At 38.8% G+C, this 17168-nt stretch overlaps 1 protein-coding gene and 1 long non-coding RNA gene across 2 annotated transcripts; one reads left to right on the top strand and one right to left on the bottom strand.

Moving 5' to 3' along the window:
• The first annotated feature begins 785 nt into the window (after positions 1 to 785).
• On the top strand, positions 786 to 10910 carry LOC107728887 (hormonally up-regulated neu tumor-associated kinase homolog A-like). Its single transcript, XM_016539193.1, has 9 exons — positions 786 to 1379; positions 3702 to 3994; positions 4162 to 4217; positions 4564 to 4699; positions 4789 to 4916; positions 6877 to 7003; positions 7101 to 7269; positions 7361 to 7514; positions 8980 to 10910. Exons 1-9 carry the CDS (start codon positions 1128 to 1130, stop codon positions 9765 to 9767), a joined length of 2103 nt encoding a protein of 700 aa, XP_016394679.1. The 5' UTR covers positions 786 to 1127; the 3' UTR covers positions 9768 to 10910.
• Positions 10166 to 16269, bottom strand: LOC107728888 (uncharacterized). The gene is made up of 3 exons (XR_001638518.1): positions 16167 to 16269; positions 15087 to 15090; positions 10166 to 10176 (listed from the first exon to the last, which is right to left on the bottom strand). It is a non-coding gene; the product is annotated as an uncharacterized LOC107728888 (long non-coding RNA).
• Positions 16270 to 17168: the final 899 nt, after the last annotated feature.

The following is a 17168-nucleotide window of genomic DNA, read 5'->3' as shown; positions in this document are numbered from 1 at the left end:
GTAAGATACAGTATGATTAATGCAATTTAAGGAATTGATTTGAAAAAATTAAAATGACATTGGTGGTCTTTCTATCATTATTTTATAGGATACGGTGTTTTGTTTCATGGATAATATTTAAGTAGCAACACACTTGGGTTATTTTATATTATTTGGCATATTTGTTATAATATTGCCAAGAATATAAAGTGCTTAAAGTATTGAAATAGACAATGAGGAATACAAACAGGGTGAGGTAATAAAAAATAAGGGGATAATAAAAGATAAAAGGATGAGGATGAATTTATGTATAATGTACAAAATACAAAGTATAATGTTTAGATTAAAAAAATGTAATTCTATCTAATGCGGTGAATGTCATTAGCAAACTACTTAAAGAAAATTAAATAAATGCTCTACTACAACATATGCATGACATCACTGCATAAAACGTGTTTGTGTGCATTAGCAGCTCTGTGTGAATGAATAATCAATAGATAATTTAGTCGCGACCAATAGGTCAGCCAAAAGCGGTCTACGTAAAACATCACCGGGGAAAGCTGATAGAAATCAAGTATCACGGCAAATCTCACCTCAGCAACATGCTCTTTGTTGTCTAGGTAAGCATGGGAGAGGGGGCGGGGTTAATTTTACAACACCAGGGAGGGCGGAGCCTCTGGTCCCGGTGCGACCACTGATTGGATCAGATTTCAGCCCGGCGACTGAGGGGATTTTCTAGCAAATAAGAAACGCCCCCACCTCGTGCCGCGAAACTAACTTCAATCAACAAATGTGAGAGAGTCGGCAGTCAGACACTCACTTACTTCTCACTCAGATACAGAGAGGTGCTGGGAAATTAGCTTAATCATACGGAGACGTCCGCATGTTATTACGACGTTTTGGTCATTTGATTTAGATTAGGACCGAGTGGCTTTATTCATAATCCCATGACGAATGCATTACTTACGTAAAACTATTACAATCTTATAGTTTGCGTATTGACAGCCAGCTGAGCCTAACAGGTGGTGCGTGTGTCAGGGTTTACTATTAGAGACAGGGATTCAGATGTCCCATTCTCACAGAGGTCTTCTTAGCAAGCAGTAACAGTAAATTCAGAGGACAACAGGTTTTGTTCAACAGGCGCAGGGATGTCCGATACAGGAACAGACATGCGGACGGACAGCGGGAGGATGTTGGGGGTGAAAGCTCCTCTGGCTCCCGCAGGAACAGAAAACACCCCTCCTTCGTCTCTGAGCAGCGGTCTGAGCAGAGGTCAAGCTGACATCCTCCGAAACTTTTACCCCACGAAAAGAGTTGGGAATTATCTGATCGGCAGGAAGCTGGGAGAGGGCTCATTCGCCAAAGTGCGAGAGGGGCTTCACGCGATCACCGGCGAGAAGGTGAGAAGATCCAGTGTGCCTCGCTTTGACGCGTGTTAGCTTACTTCTATCTAAATGACACTGTAAAATCGCATATTGATAGTGTTTTCAATATACAGGTATACAATTTGTTTACATCATTCTATAAGCAAACGAAGAAGAAAGCATAAAACATCCAGTCAATATACATTAGTCTGAATCCATCCAAGACCATGACTGTTGCATTTGTTATTTGCTGCATTTAGTTTGTCTATTTATTCATATCATTGTCTGAATAAGAAATTGTTAGCTGAAAAAATAAGTCCAAACTGTTTAAAATCCAGCCTATACATCAATGCTGTTGCATTTGTTATTTATACTACAGCTAGTTCATCTATTTGTTCATATTGTATGAATATGAAAACTGCAAGTTAAAGAGAAATAACATCCGTCTAAATTGTTTTGGTCAACTGACTTCCCCCCTCCCCTCAGTGTCTATGGCAGGCAAAGGACCATGCCTTGAATGCATTGTAATATGTTATTTAGTGATTCATTCTAAAACAAATGTTTACTGTCAATGTTAAGTTAAAAGCTGTCAGTTTATGTTGTCTTTGGGTGGCGAAGAATGTCAGAAACACCATCCCCTGATCATCAGGTTGAGTCGAGTTGTTTCTCACTGGTCTCATGTTCATCATCACGAAAATGGTAACAGAGACAATCCTTGAGCCTGTTTGCATTCAGGTGTCTGTATTAATCTCAGATTACCCCAAAGAAAGTGTGCAGCCATTCAGAATGAATGGAGAAATATTTATAATCTATAATATATTTTCACTTCTACATATCATATTCAAAAAAAAGTTGATTGCACTTCCAGTGAATGACCTGAAATACCTTCTTAGCATATTAGGGATTTGTTCAGCCTTCTTGCCTCCTTTCACTGTTGCTGTGGGAAGGAGAAGAGGTCTGTCCCGGGCGATGATGCAAACGCTAGCAATCACAAAGAGAAGCGAGGCTGCCTCGTGCTTCTCTTGTCTCCTGCCTTGCTCTCGTTCTCTGACATCACCTAGAAAAACAGACAGGGAGAGGCGGGGCTCGTGATCAGTGGGCAATAGCACATGCTTCCCCCATGTATGTTGTGAGCATATCTAACCCACTTTCACCCTCGCCGCCTTTGTCTGCCGGAGAGAAAAACAACACGTTAGTCTGAGGCTCTGGAGGTCCCCCACACCACCCCCTTTTAACCATCGACCACCAATGGCCCCCATCAACAATGCTGGCAAAACAGGGTGGTTAAGATCCAGTAATGTCGGATTAGTATTTTAGGGGATTGTTTAGGGAGGGGATTCTGCCCTTTTTTCTCAGTACGTCTTTTAATATGCAAGTAATTGATCCAATTATCTTCTCAATTGGCCATGTATGACCGGTTTGCTCAACAGTTTCTTTTTGTACCTAATGATTTGTGGTTGCACGGCAGGTCACCTCTTGAACCCTCCTCGGGTCACACTCGGGGGGCTCTTTTATCAAGGCTATTGTAACAGCATACAGAGGGACTTTCAACCCAGGACAAAGAAATCCTGTTTGATAAAGAACAAAGACCCTCCCCTTCCACCTTAATAAAAAATAACACCGTGAAATGATGCTAACTCCATTATATATATTGTATATTACCGTAGCACATTTAACGGCAGGTACATGCAGTAAAGAGCTAATGTGGAGCGCTAGCGGTGGATTTGAGCTCTAACAAAGCTGCAGAGCTGCCCTGCCATACTGGAGCTTTCTAGTGAGTTTGCTCTCAGATGAGATATTAGTTGTACGTTTTTTTGACAGAACAGTGGGGGGAAAACAACACACAAAAAAATAGACTCAGGAAACTGAATTTGAACTTAAATCTTAAATATTAAAAGAGTAAAAAAAATTTTTTTTAAATGTCTATAGCAGATATACAGTATATATATATATATATATATAGTAGTATATTACCATAAAAAAATTTCTTTGGATGGTGGGGGGGGTAGTGCTCTGTTTGACTCTGTGTTTATACAGCATTAGTCGTTTACTGCATGTTGGTGACAAATGGGTGGCATTAACAAGCCATTTGGAGATTTTTCCTTCAATTGGAAGTGTTCCAATGGCTACACGTAGGTCATTTGTCCTTATCCCTCCCCCACCAAGTCCTCTACAGGATCTCAGGGTCGAACATTCAACCCTTGAGACGTGAGGAGACAGGCAAATAAGAGTCCTGTCTGTCTTAGTCTGGCTTGCCTCACCTGTTCAGAGCTGTTAGAATAATTCTGTACATCCACTAAACACTCCAGTTGTGTTTTATATATTGACTAAATCTTCCTTTTTTATTTTTCCCCACAGGTGGCAGTGAAAGTGATTGACAAGAAGAAGGCCAAAAAGGACTCGTATGTCACAAAGAACTTGCGTCGTGAAGGACATATTCAGCAGATGATCCGGCACCCCAACATCACCCAACTGCTGGACATCCTGGAGACGGACAACAGCTACTATCTCGTCATGGAGCTCTGCCCTGGTGGAAACCTCATGAACCATATTTATGAGAAGAAAAGGCTGGAAGAAAGAGAAGTCCAGAAATATGTACGCCAGCTAGTCATGGCGGTGGAGCACCTGCACAGGGCAGGAGTTGTTCACAGGTGAGAAACGAAAGGGAACTTTAAATGAGACTTTCCAAAGAAAAGTGAATTAATTCTGAAACCATGTGTTGATACTCCAGAGAATATTGTGTCTTTGTTTTAGTTCAGATGGCTGGTTTGATAAATTAAGAATGTTTAAATCCATTTTTCTGTCTTAATTTCAACAGAGACTTAAAGATTGAAAATCTCCTCCTTGATGAACAAGACAACATAAAGCTGATCGGTAAGCATTGTCCGAGATCTACATTACGCAGGGTTTTTTAATGCTACTCAAAGAACAGCACAAAGTCTCAATGACTCCTAATGACACAAAGTGAAGTGACATGGAACTGTTCATCTTTAGCATGTGGTGAGGACTGATTGAGCAATCAGTATCTCATTAAAAACAAATGACCTCTCACCTCTTTGTGAGACGGCTGACAAACGCATGGCTTTTATTTAGCAGCTGTGTGTGACAGACGGGGTTAGTGTTGGGCAGCCATAAACCCTTTTGCACCCCTCCTAGTGGGAAGGTCAGTCCCTCTATGAGAAAGTACACGCAATTACCCTCTCTCTGTTTTCCCATACAGATTTTGGACTTAGTAACTGTGCGGGTATTCTGGGATACTCGGATCCCTTCAGCACACAGTGTGGCAGCCCAGCATACGCCGCCCCTGAGCTTCTCTCAAGAAAGAAATACGGGTCCAAAGTGGATGTCTGGTCAATGTGAGTTCAGGAAATGTGAAGCACCGTGTTCTAAGTTTGCATTTGGTACAATTTTCTGAATTTGACTCTATGTATGTGTTTCAATGTAGAGGGGTGAACATGTATGCTATGCTGGCCGGTAACCTACCGTTCACCGTGGAGCCATTTAGCCTGAATGCCCTGCATCAAAGGATGGTGGACAAGGATATGAACCCTCTACCTCCATCTATCTCTTCAGGTATTGAGAGAACTGCATCTCTGAGATTCCCAAAGGTTCTTTATGACCACAAAGGTCGCATTGAAACAAGAACAAGCAACTATTACATGCTAAAAATAAGCGTGTGTCCTCCTACCAATTAGGTTCTAATGGGCATCATGCTCCAAATGTTGAGCATGAATGCAGTCTTTGTAAAACTGCACCTTTTTTTTAGTCCAGTATGATGCTTTTGAATGCTAAATTGAAAACAATAGGGAGGGTCTGGTGCCCACTGGTGTTTTAAAAGAGACATATTATGCCCCTTTTTACAATATGTAATATAAGTCTCTGGTGTCCCCAGAATGTGTCTGTGAAGTTTCAGCTCAAAATACCCCACAGATCATTTATTATATCATTTTGAAAATGCCTGTTTTGAGTGGAAGCAGAAACACGCTGTTGTTCGTGCCTTTTTCTTTAAATGCAAATGAGCTGCTTTTCCACGCCCCCTTTTCCAGAATAGAGCTGCGCCATTACAGCTCGCACCTGCTAAAAACATCTGTTTTGGTTCTGATTATCATGTTTATCGCGCTGAAATCATGCGTTTTAAACCATATTAGTTTAAACGGAAATAAATCGCATGTTTATTTTAGATCTGTGTGGCAGCAGCAATATACAGTAAATAAATCAATAAATCCACTGCTCTCTTGTCTCCTCTGAGGCTGGGACTCTAAATAATGTTCTGTGCTCGTCAGTGCAGCCAAAGGCAGAACATTAGCATTAGAGCTGGTACACCGTTGTCAATTGCAAAATCAAAATGACGGCGCCGTGGGTGGAAACGTGCAGATTAAGGGGCGGTAATATTATAATGAGATCACTTTGCAACGTCACTAGGGGAGCGAAATCAGACGCGTTCGTTTTTTCAGACGCTTGCAGAAAAAGGCTTATCAAAACAAAGTTAGTGGGTTATCTTTTTCACATTTCCTTGGTTGGTAGATGCACCGGGGACCTGATTATAGCACTTAAAACTTGGAAAAGTCAGATTTTCATGATATGTCACCTTCAAATATCTCAGGTGATGAAAGCCAAATCTTAATAAAGCAGAGAATCTTCATGATCCAGTGACTTCTCTCATGCTATTTTGTAGCCGGTTGCCAGCATCACAAACCTGATTGACATAGAAAAACATGCTCGAGTGCCAACACAATCGCATGCAACAGATTTTTAAGTATCGTAATAATTTTTTAATTACAACATACTCAAGAAGTCCTACTTAAAATTCTCAGTGCAGTGCCGTTGGCTCATAAACACTATGTTTACTGCAAACATGCCAGGCAAGTGGTGACTTTTTTTCAACCACAAGAAAAACTGGTTTTAGTCACAAGGAATGATTTGCTTTGTTCAGATTTCTTAACAGCATCTATTAACCTTCCACAGAATTAAGGTGTTTCCATAGTATGTACCTTAAGAGTCGTCTCATCTTTGTTCTTCATTGACTGATATGATGCAAGCAGAATTCCAGATAAAATTAGTTTGAGAAGAGGATACAGTAAACATTATGATTAATCGCATTCTGTTTTCCATTGCGTTACACTTACATGATTGTTCTCATTAACAGGTGGTTCATTCACTAGCCTACTAAATCTGTGACTGGATATATTACTACAAGATGATGCAGTGATGAAATGAGATTAGCCTCATTATATAACACCTGTAAAAAAGTGTACTTAAGTACAATACTCAAGTAAATGTACTTAGTTACTGTCCGCCTCTGCCTGTATTTAGCGTCTCAAGGACGCAAGGCTGCGCGCTCATTCTTTGACTTATGTAATATGTAGGAGAAAGGCTGAATAATCTTTACCACAACATAATGTGTTTGTCCTAATAAATAATGATTGATTTGTCCTAATAAATCAGTTAAACACAGCGACTGATCAAGGACCTTTTTTATTTTCTTAAAGAAAGATAGCACAAAGGCCTCACGTCTTCCTGTCTGTGTTCACAGCTGCCACCAGTCTGCTGAAGAAACTTCTCGAGCCTGACCCCGTCAAGAGACCCAACATCCACCAAGTGATGGCAGACCCATGGCTGCAGTTGGGAAACCCTCACACTGGAGTTCCTTACTTAAATAGGTTAGTCACCTAATATGCTTGCAGGTCAAAGTCAGATCTTGTCTCTTAGATCTTTTATGACTTATTATGGCCTAAAATATTTTTTTGTAACTTTCAGGATCCACATTGAGGAGATCAACCACATAGTTCTGCTCCACATGACAGAGAAAATGGGCTACAAACACAGTGAGGTTCTGAGCACAGTGCTCACTAACAAAGCTTGCCACACGCTGACTGTGTACTTCCTCCTCAACAACAAGATGAAGAGAATCTCAAAAGAGTACAGGGTAAGTTGGAGAAAACAATGACATCAACATGTCCTCCATAAAAGCATTTCAGTTCTTGTCTCATGAGTTTAACATTGTCTGGTTCTCACAGGAGAAACAGTACAACATGGAGAAGGAGAAAAAGAGCGAGCTGTTCCAGACTCAATGGAGGAAGCCCATTGAGAAGATTACGATTCCACCCAAGCAGACACCCGCGTATCTCGCTGTGAACAAAGGTCCCACCAAGGAGAAGAAACACAGAAATGGTGAGAGACTATAGACACAGTACAATATAGACATGCATGAACCAACCATGTGGTTAAGATGTGATTTGGCACACAACTGATGTGTGATTTAGGAGTACGTGACAATAATTGTCTGAGAATGAGAATAAATACTACATAAAATAGCTGCTTGCATAAAATTCAAGGCATTAACGTTTGCCTACAAATCTACCACTGGCTCTGCAACCCTTTACCTAAATTCATTACTTCAGACTTACGTGCCGTCTAGAAGCTTGCGTTCTGCAAGTGAACGTCGCTTTATTGTGCCATCCCAAAGAGGCACAAAATCACTTTCACAGACTTTTAAATTAAATGTTCCCTCCTGGTGGAATGACCTGCCCAAAAAAAAACTACCACTGCACTTTTCTAATCTTTTTGTATTTTATCTATTCGTTTTCTTTTTATTTATTATACAATTAACAAAAACAAAAAGGCCTCTAACACTAGCTTGCTCTATTCTTTTTATTTTTCTTTATTATATAATAAAAAAAAAAAACTTGCTACATCTACTGAGTTAAGCTAACTAAGACTTGTTATAGCACTTGCATATCATTCCTCTTTTGTTGATTTTGATTGCTTCCATTGTCCTCATTTGTAAGTCGCTTTGGATAAAAGCGTCTGCTAAATGGCTAAATGTAATGTATATACAATGGTACAAATTAAATATAGCTCTTTGTTGAAAGTAGCTTTGAAATAAGCTCTGATACCTGAGGGATAGTCCAAAAATTTGTACTTGGCAAACGGTGACAGTAAATCAAACTTGTAAACCCTTTAGGGCTGTTCAGGTTGTTATCACGTAGAAAGATCACCGAAGTTTGAAGATTAAAGATGACTTCACAGGGCACATGTTAGACATGTATAGAAAACCTGTTCCACTCACTCTTACTTGCCAAGCCATGTGACTATACTGAAGTATTCAGAGCCTCAAAGACGCTTCAACTCAATAAAACAGGGAACATAGTACATTTAGTTGGAATTTTTTCTCTTAGATCGATAGTTCAGCCAAAAACTCAAGTTTACTCACCATCACATCACTTCTAACCTGTAAGGTTTACTTTCTTTTGTGGAACACAAAAGATATTTAGAAAAATGTCTCAGTTTGTTTGTTTGTCTGTCCATACAATCAAAATCAATTGGGTCCTATGTTGTTTTGCCTTATTTTCCTTTTTTAGACAAGAACAGTCAAAAGAACCTAAAACATCTTCTCTTAAAGCAATTTAAAATGTCAAGTGCTAAATCTCAAAAGACATTCTCTAGCCCAGCAGACTTTCACTTTCTGTAATGGAAAACTTGCCAAGCCATGTGACTATACTGAAGTATTCAGAGCCTCAAAGACGCTTCAACTCAATAAAACAGGGAACATAGTACATTTAGTTGGAATTTTTTCTCTTAGATCGATAGTTCAACCAAAAACTCAAGTTCAAACTCTTTCCTCTCTCATTTTCAGGTCTTCTGAAAGCTGTGACTGGAGGTTTTAAAGATGTTTACTCAGGACGTGATGGTTGCATCACCTCATCCTCTCTGGAGTACATGGAGATCCACCCCCTGTACCCAACCCCACAGTCGACCCCAACCCATCCTACACCCGAGACCCAGCCGGACCAGAAAGACAGATCCAAAGATTCCCCAAAAGCTGTCAACGTCCCCGCTCGCCCACCTTCCTCCCTCGCCGCTCATTCCTGGGCTTCCGCAAGCAAGGAACCCAGCAAAGTCACTCCTCCATCACCATGGTACAAGCTGACCAACGGAGAGCTCTCTCCACCTCGACACGTGTCTGCTTTTCAGCCCGATAGCTCGTACTTGAAGAAGGCCACAATCCCATGCATACCTGTTCTCATCGTCAAACCTCAACCCAAGAAAGCTTCAGAGTGCATGAGCTCCTCAGAGTCAAGCGGTAGCTCAACTAGCAGCAGGGGTAGCGATGAACCTGACAGCCCACCTGTTCTCATCATCAAACCTCAACCCAAGAAAAGTCCTCCTGCTTCAGTGTGGTTGAGCTCCTCAGAGTCAAGCGGTACCCCGCCTAGTAGCAGGGGTAGCGATAAACCAGACAGCCCTCAGCTCCGCATCAAGTTCCCTTCCATGTGCATCGGGCAGATTTTAAAGAAAAAGGTGTCGCCCTTCAGGATTCAGCTGCCGTTCAGGCCAGAGCGTGTGGTGGAAGTGGAGTCTCCAACTCCCTACCATATGCAAACTCTGATCTGTGCCACAGGGGCTCTCAAAACCCTGTGCTGAGGAGAAGAACTTTTAGATTATATAAAGTCAGATGTATGCAGTAACGTGTTATCTCACCAACAATGCTGGCAGTTTGAACAGTTGGGCTTCCCACTCGTAGACCAGATATATTGCTAACCCCGCAGGGAGTTATTTGGCATTTGTCATACACATAGCTTGAGTGAAGGCTTGCAGAGAACATATAGGCTCTGAACACTGTGTAAAATTAGATCTTGAGGTTACATAGCCCCAGGACAGTAGATACTGAACATCAAGTTCACATGCAGCAGCACATATACAACACGATTCTAGTCCAAGTGCCATGTAGCAGCTTAGCCACAACCTTTAACGCACAATTCTTCTGTGAAACAATGCTGTCACTGCCCACAATAATGTGTGTACTAATATGTGTTCATGTACAGTAATACAACTAAGACTGTTAATGAATGGTTGTGTGTGTGGGGGGGGGGGGTTTGACAGCGTGCTTATTTGACCAAACAATATTAGTCATTTTTAAGCTCTTACTGTATTTAACCTCAAATTGTAATGACACTCAGGTCAACAATGCTGAACTTTTCTAATTGCCTCACTTTTAAACCTGTAGTGAAACTGTCATTATTTAATTGGAAGATGACATTCCTCTTGTTTTTCCTCTTTAGGGGATTGCTGGCATTTTGTATAGCCTTAAATATCTTGCATTCAGCCTTTGGGCTGCAATGGAAGATTTTCAGTGTTATTTGAACTCTTAGTGTATAAGATTCATTTATCTACAAAGTAAATGTTGGGTGAAATAATGGATTGTGCAATAGTATGTATATATTTGATGGCTGACCTGGTTATAACCAGGGTGGTGTTTTCTCACCATAGAACACAAGTGTCTTTCATTCCATGTGTTTAAAGGTGATTCATGCTGTCAATACACATTAGATTTACAAAGCAGACCTCTTTCACAGTCTTCACGTGCACCGAAGAGTATAAGCTGTGAAAACATTTTTTCTCATCTCAGCTACACTTTTGCATGCACACCAGGGTTTAAAAAAAAAATGTGATGTCAGTTTTTTGGTGACACGTCTTTGTACTTTTGTTACGGTGAAGAGGAATTTGAAGGTCTTTTGTAAGTTTTGTATTGATTTGATTTTTGCCAAGTTAAAAAAAAAAGATTTTCTAATGATGTAAAAAAGATTTTAAATATTTATATTTAAAAAATATTATTTCTGTTCTGAATTTTCTATTTTAAATCAGCATGTATTACTTCTTTGACACAAATAAATGCACAAAACCTAAATACAGATTTGTATTTCTTTTGTTCATACATACATCAAATGTCTCTTTTTTGATGGTATTTAAACAATTTGTCACAGAATCTAAATTCTAACAGTCGTTTACGGAGAAACAGGTGACTTGGTGTAACTCTGTATGCTTTTCCCACGAGAACCCAGCAATAACCATTAAATAAGTGACAGCTGAAAGACTCCGTGTCAGATAATCCAGTCAGCTGCACCCTCACATGCACAAACACTCATATTATACACCCTCTTGTGCCCCCATACAGGAGACAAAGAAGGGGATACCCCCTCTTGGGCCCCCATACAGGAGACAAAGAAGGGGGGGGGGGTGACCCACAGACACATACACTCAAGCCCTGATAAATCTGTGCGGCTAAGCTGATAAAAGCTGAAGGACAAAAGAGGCTGCAAAGTATATTAAAACAACTCTTTGTTTACAAAGGACGACACTCATCGAAAATCCTTTCGAAAACAAGCTATGATAAAAAAAAACAAAGCTTATCGAAGCATCTAATGCGGAGTAATACACAACAACAACATGAGCTGAAGATATATTGGCTGTGAGATGATGTAGAACAACATTTACACCGAACATCTTACTTCACACAATCCGCTTTTACCTGAATGTTTTAGCTCTGACTGATTCAAGAACATCCATCAAGCCCTTAAAATGAAGTACTGTGACAGTTCTGTGGTAAAGTGATGATATCAAATATGAATCTCAATCAGATTATAATATTCATGTACCATGAAATATCGAATAAAAACAAAGAATTTCCCAAAACATGTCCAGCAAAACAACTTTGAAACTCTTATATTATCACCATTATGCCATAAGTGGTGCTGATTGAGCTTGTGTTGAACTCCGATTATAACTGTAATTCACTGTAAACATTACTGTATTTACCTACTACTAAGTGCTGATTGATTGATTTAAGGATACAATACAATGCAAACAAGAGGCTAGTCAGAAAGCACTCGGTGTCAGCAGAACTGAAATAAGTTTTCCATTAAGAACCTGAGTGTTGTGTTGTGTCTTCTTAACACAAGAATAGAAGGGCTCCACAAATGTCGAGTTAACCTGCTGACATCATAACCTGAGCAAAAGGAAGGATAAAGAAATCACGGATATCCTCTCTAGTGTCATCAGCATTGGACTACCAGGGCATGTTAATGTGGCAATGTCACGAGTTAAAATCCCCAACCCTTTGGACAGGGTGTGCAAATCACTGTTTACTGTTGTTACATGGCTAAGACCATCATTAGAGTCTCAATCTCTCAATCTGTTCGGGCTTAAACCCTGATTGAGACTAATCCTGTTTTCAAAAGGGTTTTTTTTTCCAGCTCAGGAATATTTTCTTTGTGTCTGATTGTCTGGAAAAAACAGACAATTAATATTCACAGGGCTAGTTATCACATGTTTTCAGGGTGTTTATTTTTGAAGTTTAGTTTCTGTATGGACACTTTAAAGTTTTGTGTGGAGTATCGTAACACGGTAAGGGGCACGTTGTCATAACTAAACAATTAAAATATCTTAGACTTTTCAGCTAAATCTACTTATAAAGCATAAAATTCTGATTCAATGTAATGTAAAAATGATTGTTTTGGCAAACAAATATTTTAATAAATATATTCTATAAATGTATAAGTTTTAAAACATGTGACAACTTATTTCTAAAACACAAAACACTTTCAGTGTAATGTAAAAAGTATTGTTTTGGCCAACAAATATAAAAAATAAAAACATTTTAATCATTATATAAATTATAACATTTATTTTATTATATTAAAAATGATATTGTAATTTTGATTTTGAGGACAGAAATCACAAAATTATCTTATATTGTTTACATTTGTGACCCTGGACCACAAAACCAGTCATAAGTCACATGGGTATATTTGTAGCAATAGCCAACAATACAAACAAAATGAAGTCGTTCAAAATTATCGATTTTTCTTTTATGCCAAAAATCATTAGAATATGAAGTATATCATGTTCCATGAATATGAAGTATATCATGTTCCATGCAGATATTTTGTAATTTTCCTACTGTAAGTATATCAAAACTTAATTTTTGATTAGTAATATGCATTGCTAAGGACTTAATTTGGACAACTATAAAGGCGATTTTCTCAATATTTTGATTTTTTTGCACCCTCAGATTCCAGATTTTCAAATAGTTGTATCTCGGCCAAATATTGTCCTATCCTAACAAACCATACATCAATGCTTATTTGAAAGCTTATTTATTCAGCTTTCAGATGATATGTAAATCTCAATTTAAAAAAATTGACCCTTATGACTGGTTTTGTGGTCCTGGTTCACAATTATTTAACAGCGTTTTGAACTAGATGTTGGAATCCAAAGCATTTGTCCTGTAAAATAATATTTGCATACAGCATTTTTTAAAAAAGCACATTCTGTATGTGTCAAAGTTCAACATGTCACAATTCTTTCAATCATAAAGTCCAATGAAATGTTGAGGTGAATACAGACAAATGAGAAGGCAGCTGTTCCACGCAACACTCAATTTGCATATTAGCAAGAATGGACTGGCAAATCCTGTTTTGAGCTCCGCTGCTATTGGAGGGTTTGTCTCTACAGTCCTTGTGTCGATTGCCTCACGGGGTTATTTGCAAAGAAGTAACCTTCGCTTAATCAGACTGTCTACATTATTGATTACCAGCCCACCAGTCCTCCAGGACAAACTGTGCGCGCGTGTGTGTGTTAATGTCTGGACACTGAGAGGGAGGTGGATGGGGGGGTAAGATCATACTGAAAGTGCAGTGCATCAGCACTTCAGTTCAAGTGAGATGCACTCTAAGATTGCAGCCAGCATCCATTAATCAAAGTGACAGCGGCTGGCAGAGCAGGTGGAAAAATTAGGCTATGGGAGAACAAATACATAAATTAACAAAGACAACAACATATGTACAGTTCAGTCCTCATTCGTTGGTGAACAAATCAATGTTTTGAAATATTTTAAGTAAACGAGAATTCCTTTTTAAAATTCTTACATTTATCATTCACCAATGTCCTTTTGATCTGCTTTAGTTGGAAGACTCAGTGTTGTGAAGGAGCATTTTATTTTTGGACTCATGAACGAATATGCTTCTTCAATGAACGAGTTTGAGTTTCAATGAGGCACTGAACCGATGCTATTTGTGAACGAAATGAACCAGACATTGTAAGAGAGTAGGGCATTTCGTTCATTTCTGGAGATTTGCTGTCACGCACATTTTAATAAAGAACAAAAAGACATGTATTTGTGATAGTGAACGACTCAGAGTTGTTTAACAAATCGGTTTAAGTGAATGATTCAACGATTCAGGAACACATAAAAACACTCACCTTTCGGCACCTGTTGTAACCAGAAGAACAGGACACCGAAGCAAACAACGAGCGAATCTTAACTAATATTTTATGCAACCTTTATCTTGAGTGCGTTTGTTGAACACAATAACTAATAACTATAACGTTTTAATAATCATTCTATACGAATAGTAACGTTCACACTGCAGATCCTTATTCTTCAATGCGGAAGTAAGCCTGTGGGTGAGATTTCCGGTTCATTAGCCATTATGAAATAACGAGAAGAATAACAACGTGCAGTAAATGGTAAAACTGTTTGCAATACAAACCAGTGTGTTCATAATTAAGATAATACATTAAAATAATATTGTAAGACACACCATTTTTCAATATCAATGAGCTGTTTTGTATAGCTAAAAATAGCTGGAGGCAATGAGACCGGAAGCTAGACCTATAAAATTTACAAATATGGCTGCGCCCACTCTTATGGGATGAAAAAGGTGGATAACCCGGCTTCAACCCGACTTTAAAGAACTGGAGCATTTAAAGTGGCAGATGACAAAACTACAATGCGCACTTATAATAAACTAGGGGTTGAAAAACTATAGATTTTTTTTTTAAAAAAATTTTTTTTTTTGCCGATTTTTGCCTTTTAATAAGTTTTGCCATTTAATAAGTCAGAGTTGTTTAACAAATCGGTTTAAGTGAATGATTCAATGATTCAGGAACACATAAAAACACTCACCTTTCGGCACCTGTTGTAACCAGAAGAACAGGACACCGAAGCAAACAACGAGCGAATCTTAACTAATATTTTATGCAACCTTTATCTTGAGTGCGTTTGTTGAACACAATAACTAATAACTATAACGTTTTAATAATCATTCTATACGAATAGTAACGTTCACACTGCAGATCCTTATTCTTCAATGCGGAAGTAAGCCTGTGGGTGAGATTTCCGGTTCATTAGCCATTATGAAATAACGAGAAGAATAACAACGTGCAGTAAATGGTAAAACTGTTTGCAATACAAACCAGTGTGTTCATAATTAAGATAATACATTAAAATAATATTGTAAGACACACCATTTTTCAATATCAATGAGCTGTTTTGTATAGCTAAAAATAGCTGGAGGCAATGAGACCGGAAGCTAGACCTATAAAATTTACAAATATGGCTGCGCCCACTCTTATGGGATGAAAAAGGTGGATAACCCGGCTTCAACCCGACTTTAAAGAACTGGAGCATTTAAAGTGGCAGATGACAAAACTACAATGCGCACTTATAATAAACTAGGGGTTGAAAAACTATAGATTTTTTTTTAAAGATTTATTTTTGCCGATTTTTGCCTTTTAATAAGTTTTGCCATTTAATAAGACAGTAGTGAGACAGGAAGTGAAGTGGCAGAGAGAGTGGGGATGGGATCGGAAACGTCAGCGAGCCGGGACTCGAACACGGGACGCCCAAAGCGCAACGGCGCTAACAGAGTCGACAACTTCAGAACCTTTAAAGCCGACATTTATGTGATGAAAGTCGAGTCGACTACATTAGATAGCGATTGCATGTGTGAATTAATTCTACCTGGCAGTGTCTCTCTACTAATAGTGAAGCTTGTAGTTATGCTAGAACTTTTCTGTTTCTAAGCTATTTTATTGAGAAATCACAGAACAGTGTTGACAATTCCGAGCTACTGAATGATTCTGTGCGCGCGATGTACGAGCTACTGTCTGTAGCCTATGTGTGTGCATAACAATACAGCACACGCGATTAACTTACCTATACAATAAGCTATTTGAAACGTGCATTTCCACACGTTCCACACATCTTGTGGAGCCCTTTCGGAATATGCATTTATTTGCCATTTTAACAGTTTGGAAATGGAGCGTAAATATTGACTTCAAAGATTTCTTATCCTGTTGTGCCCTCTATCCACCTTATTTTTCCGTAAGAGCGGGCGTGGCCATTTGTAAATTGAATGTGTCTGGCTTCTGGTATCATTTTTAGCTGTACAAAACACCTCATTTTGTGGCTTTATATTTCAAACTGGTGTATCTTATATTATTTTAAAGTATTATCCAAATTTTTACCAAATTTAAAAAATATATATATTTTAAACTGTTTTACTATTTACTGCACTTTGTTATTCTTCTCGTTATTTCCCTAGGTTAATGAACCGTAAGTCTCGCACATTGACAGAAAATAGCTTAGCGCGCGATGTACGAGCTACTGTCTGTAGCCTATGTGTGTGCATAACAATACAGCACACGCGATTAACTTACCTATACAATAAGCTATTTGAAACGTGCATTTCCACACGTTCCACACATCTTGTGGAGCCCTTTCGGAATATGCATTTATTTGCCATTTTAACAGTTTGGAAATGGAGCGTAAATATTGACTTCAAAGATTTCTTATCCTGTTGTGCCCTCTATCCACCTTATTTTTCCGTAAGAGCGGGCGTGGCCATTTGTAAATTGAATGTGTCTGGCTTCTGGTATCATTTTTAGCTGTACAAAACACCTCATTTTGCGGCTTTATATTTCAAACTGGTGTATCTTATCATATTATTTTAAAGTATTATCCAAATTTTTACCAAATTTAAAAAATATATATTTTAAACTGTTTTACTATTTACTGCACTTTGTTATTCTTCTCGTTATTTCCCTAGGTTAATGAACCGTAAGTCTCGCACATTGACAGAAAATAGCTTACTTCCGTGTTGAAACATAAGATAGACAGGCCCGCGACTAGTCGACGTCAAGATTAAAGCGTCATGGCAGAGCATTAAAGTAGACTAGTCCAGTGGTTTTCAATCCTGGTCC

This window comes from Sinocyclocheilus rhinocerous, unplaced genomic scaffold, assembly GCF_001515625.1.
Source record: "Sinocyclocheilus rhinocerous isolate Xijiao unplaced genomic scaffold, SAMN03320098_v1.1 scaffold397, whole genome shotgun sequence".
Lineage (NCBI taxonomy): Eukaryota > Metazoa > Chordata > Actinopteri > Cypriniformes > Cyprinidae > Sinocyclocheilus > Sinocyclocheilus rhinocerous.
Note: the sequence above shows the minus strand (reverse complement) of the source record. Positions and strands in the feature narration are given on the sequence as shown.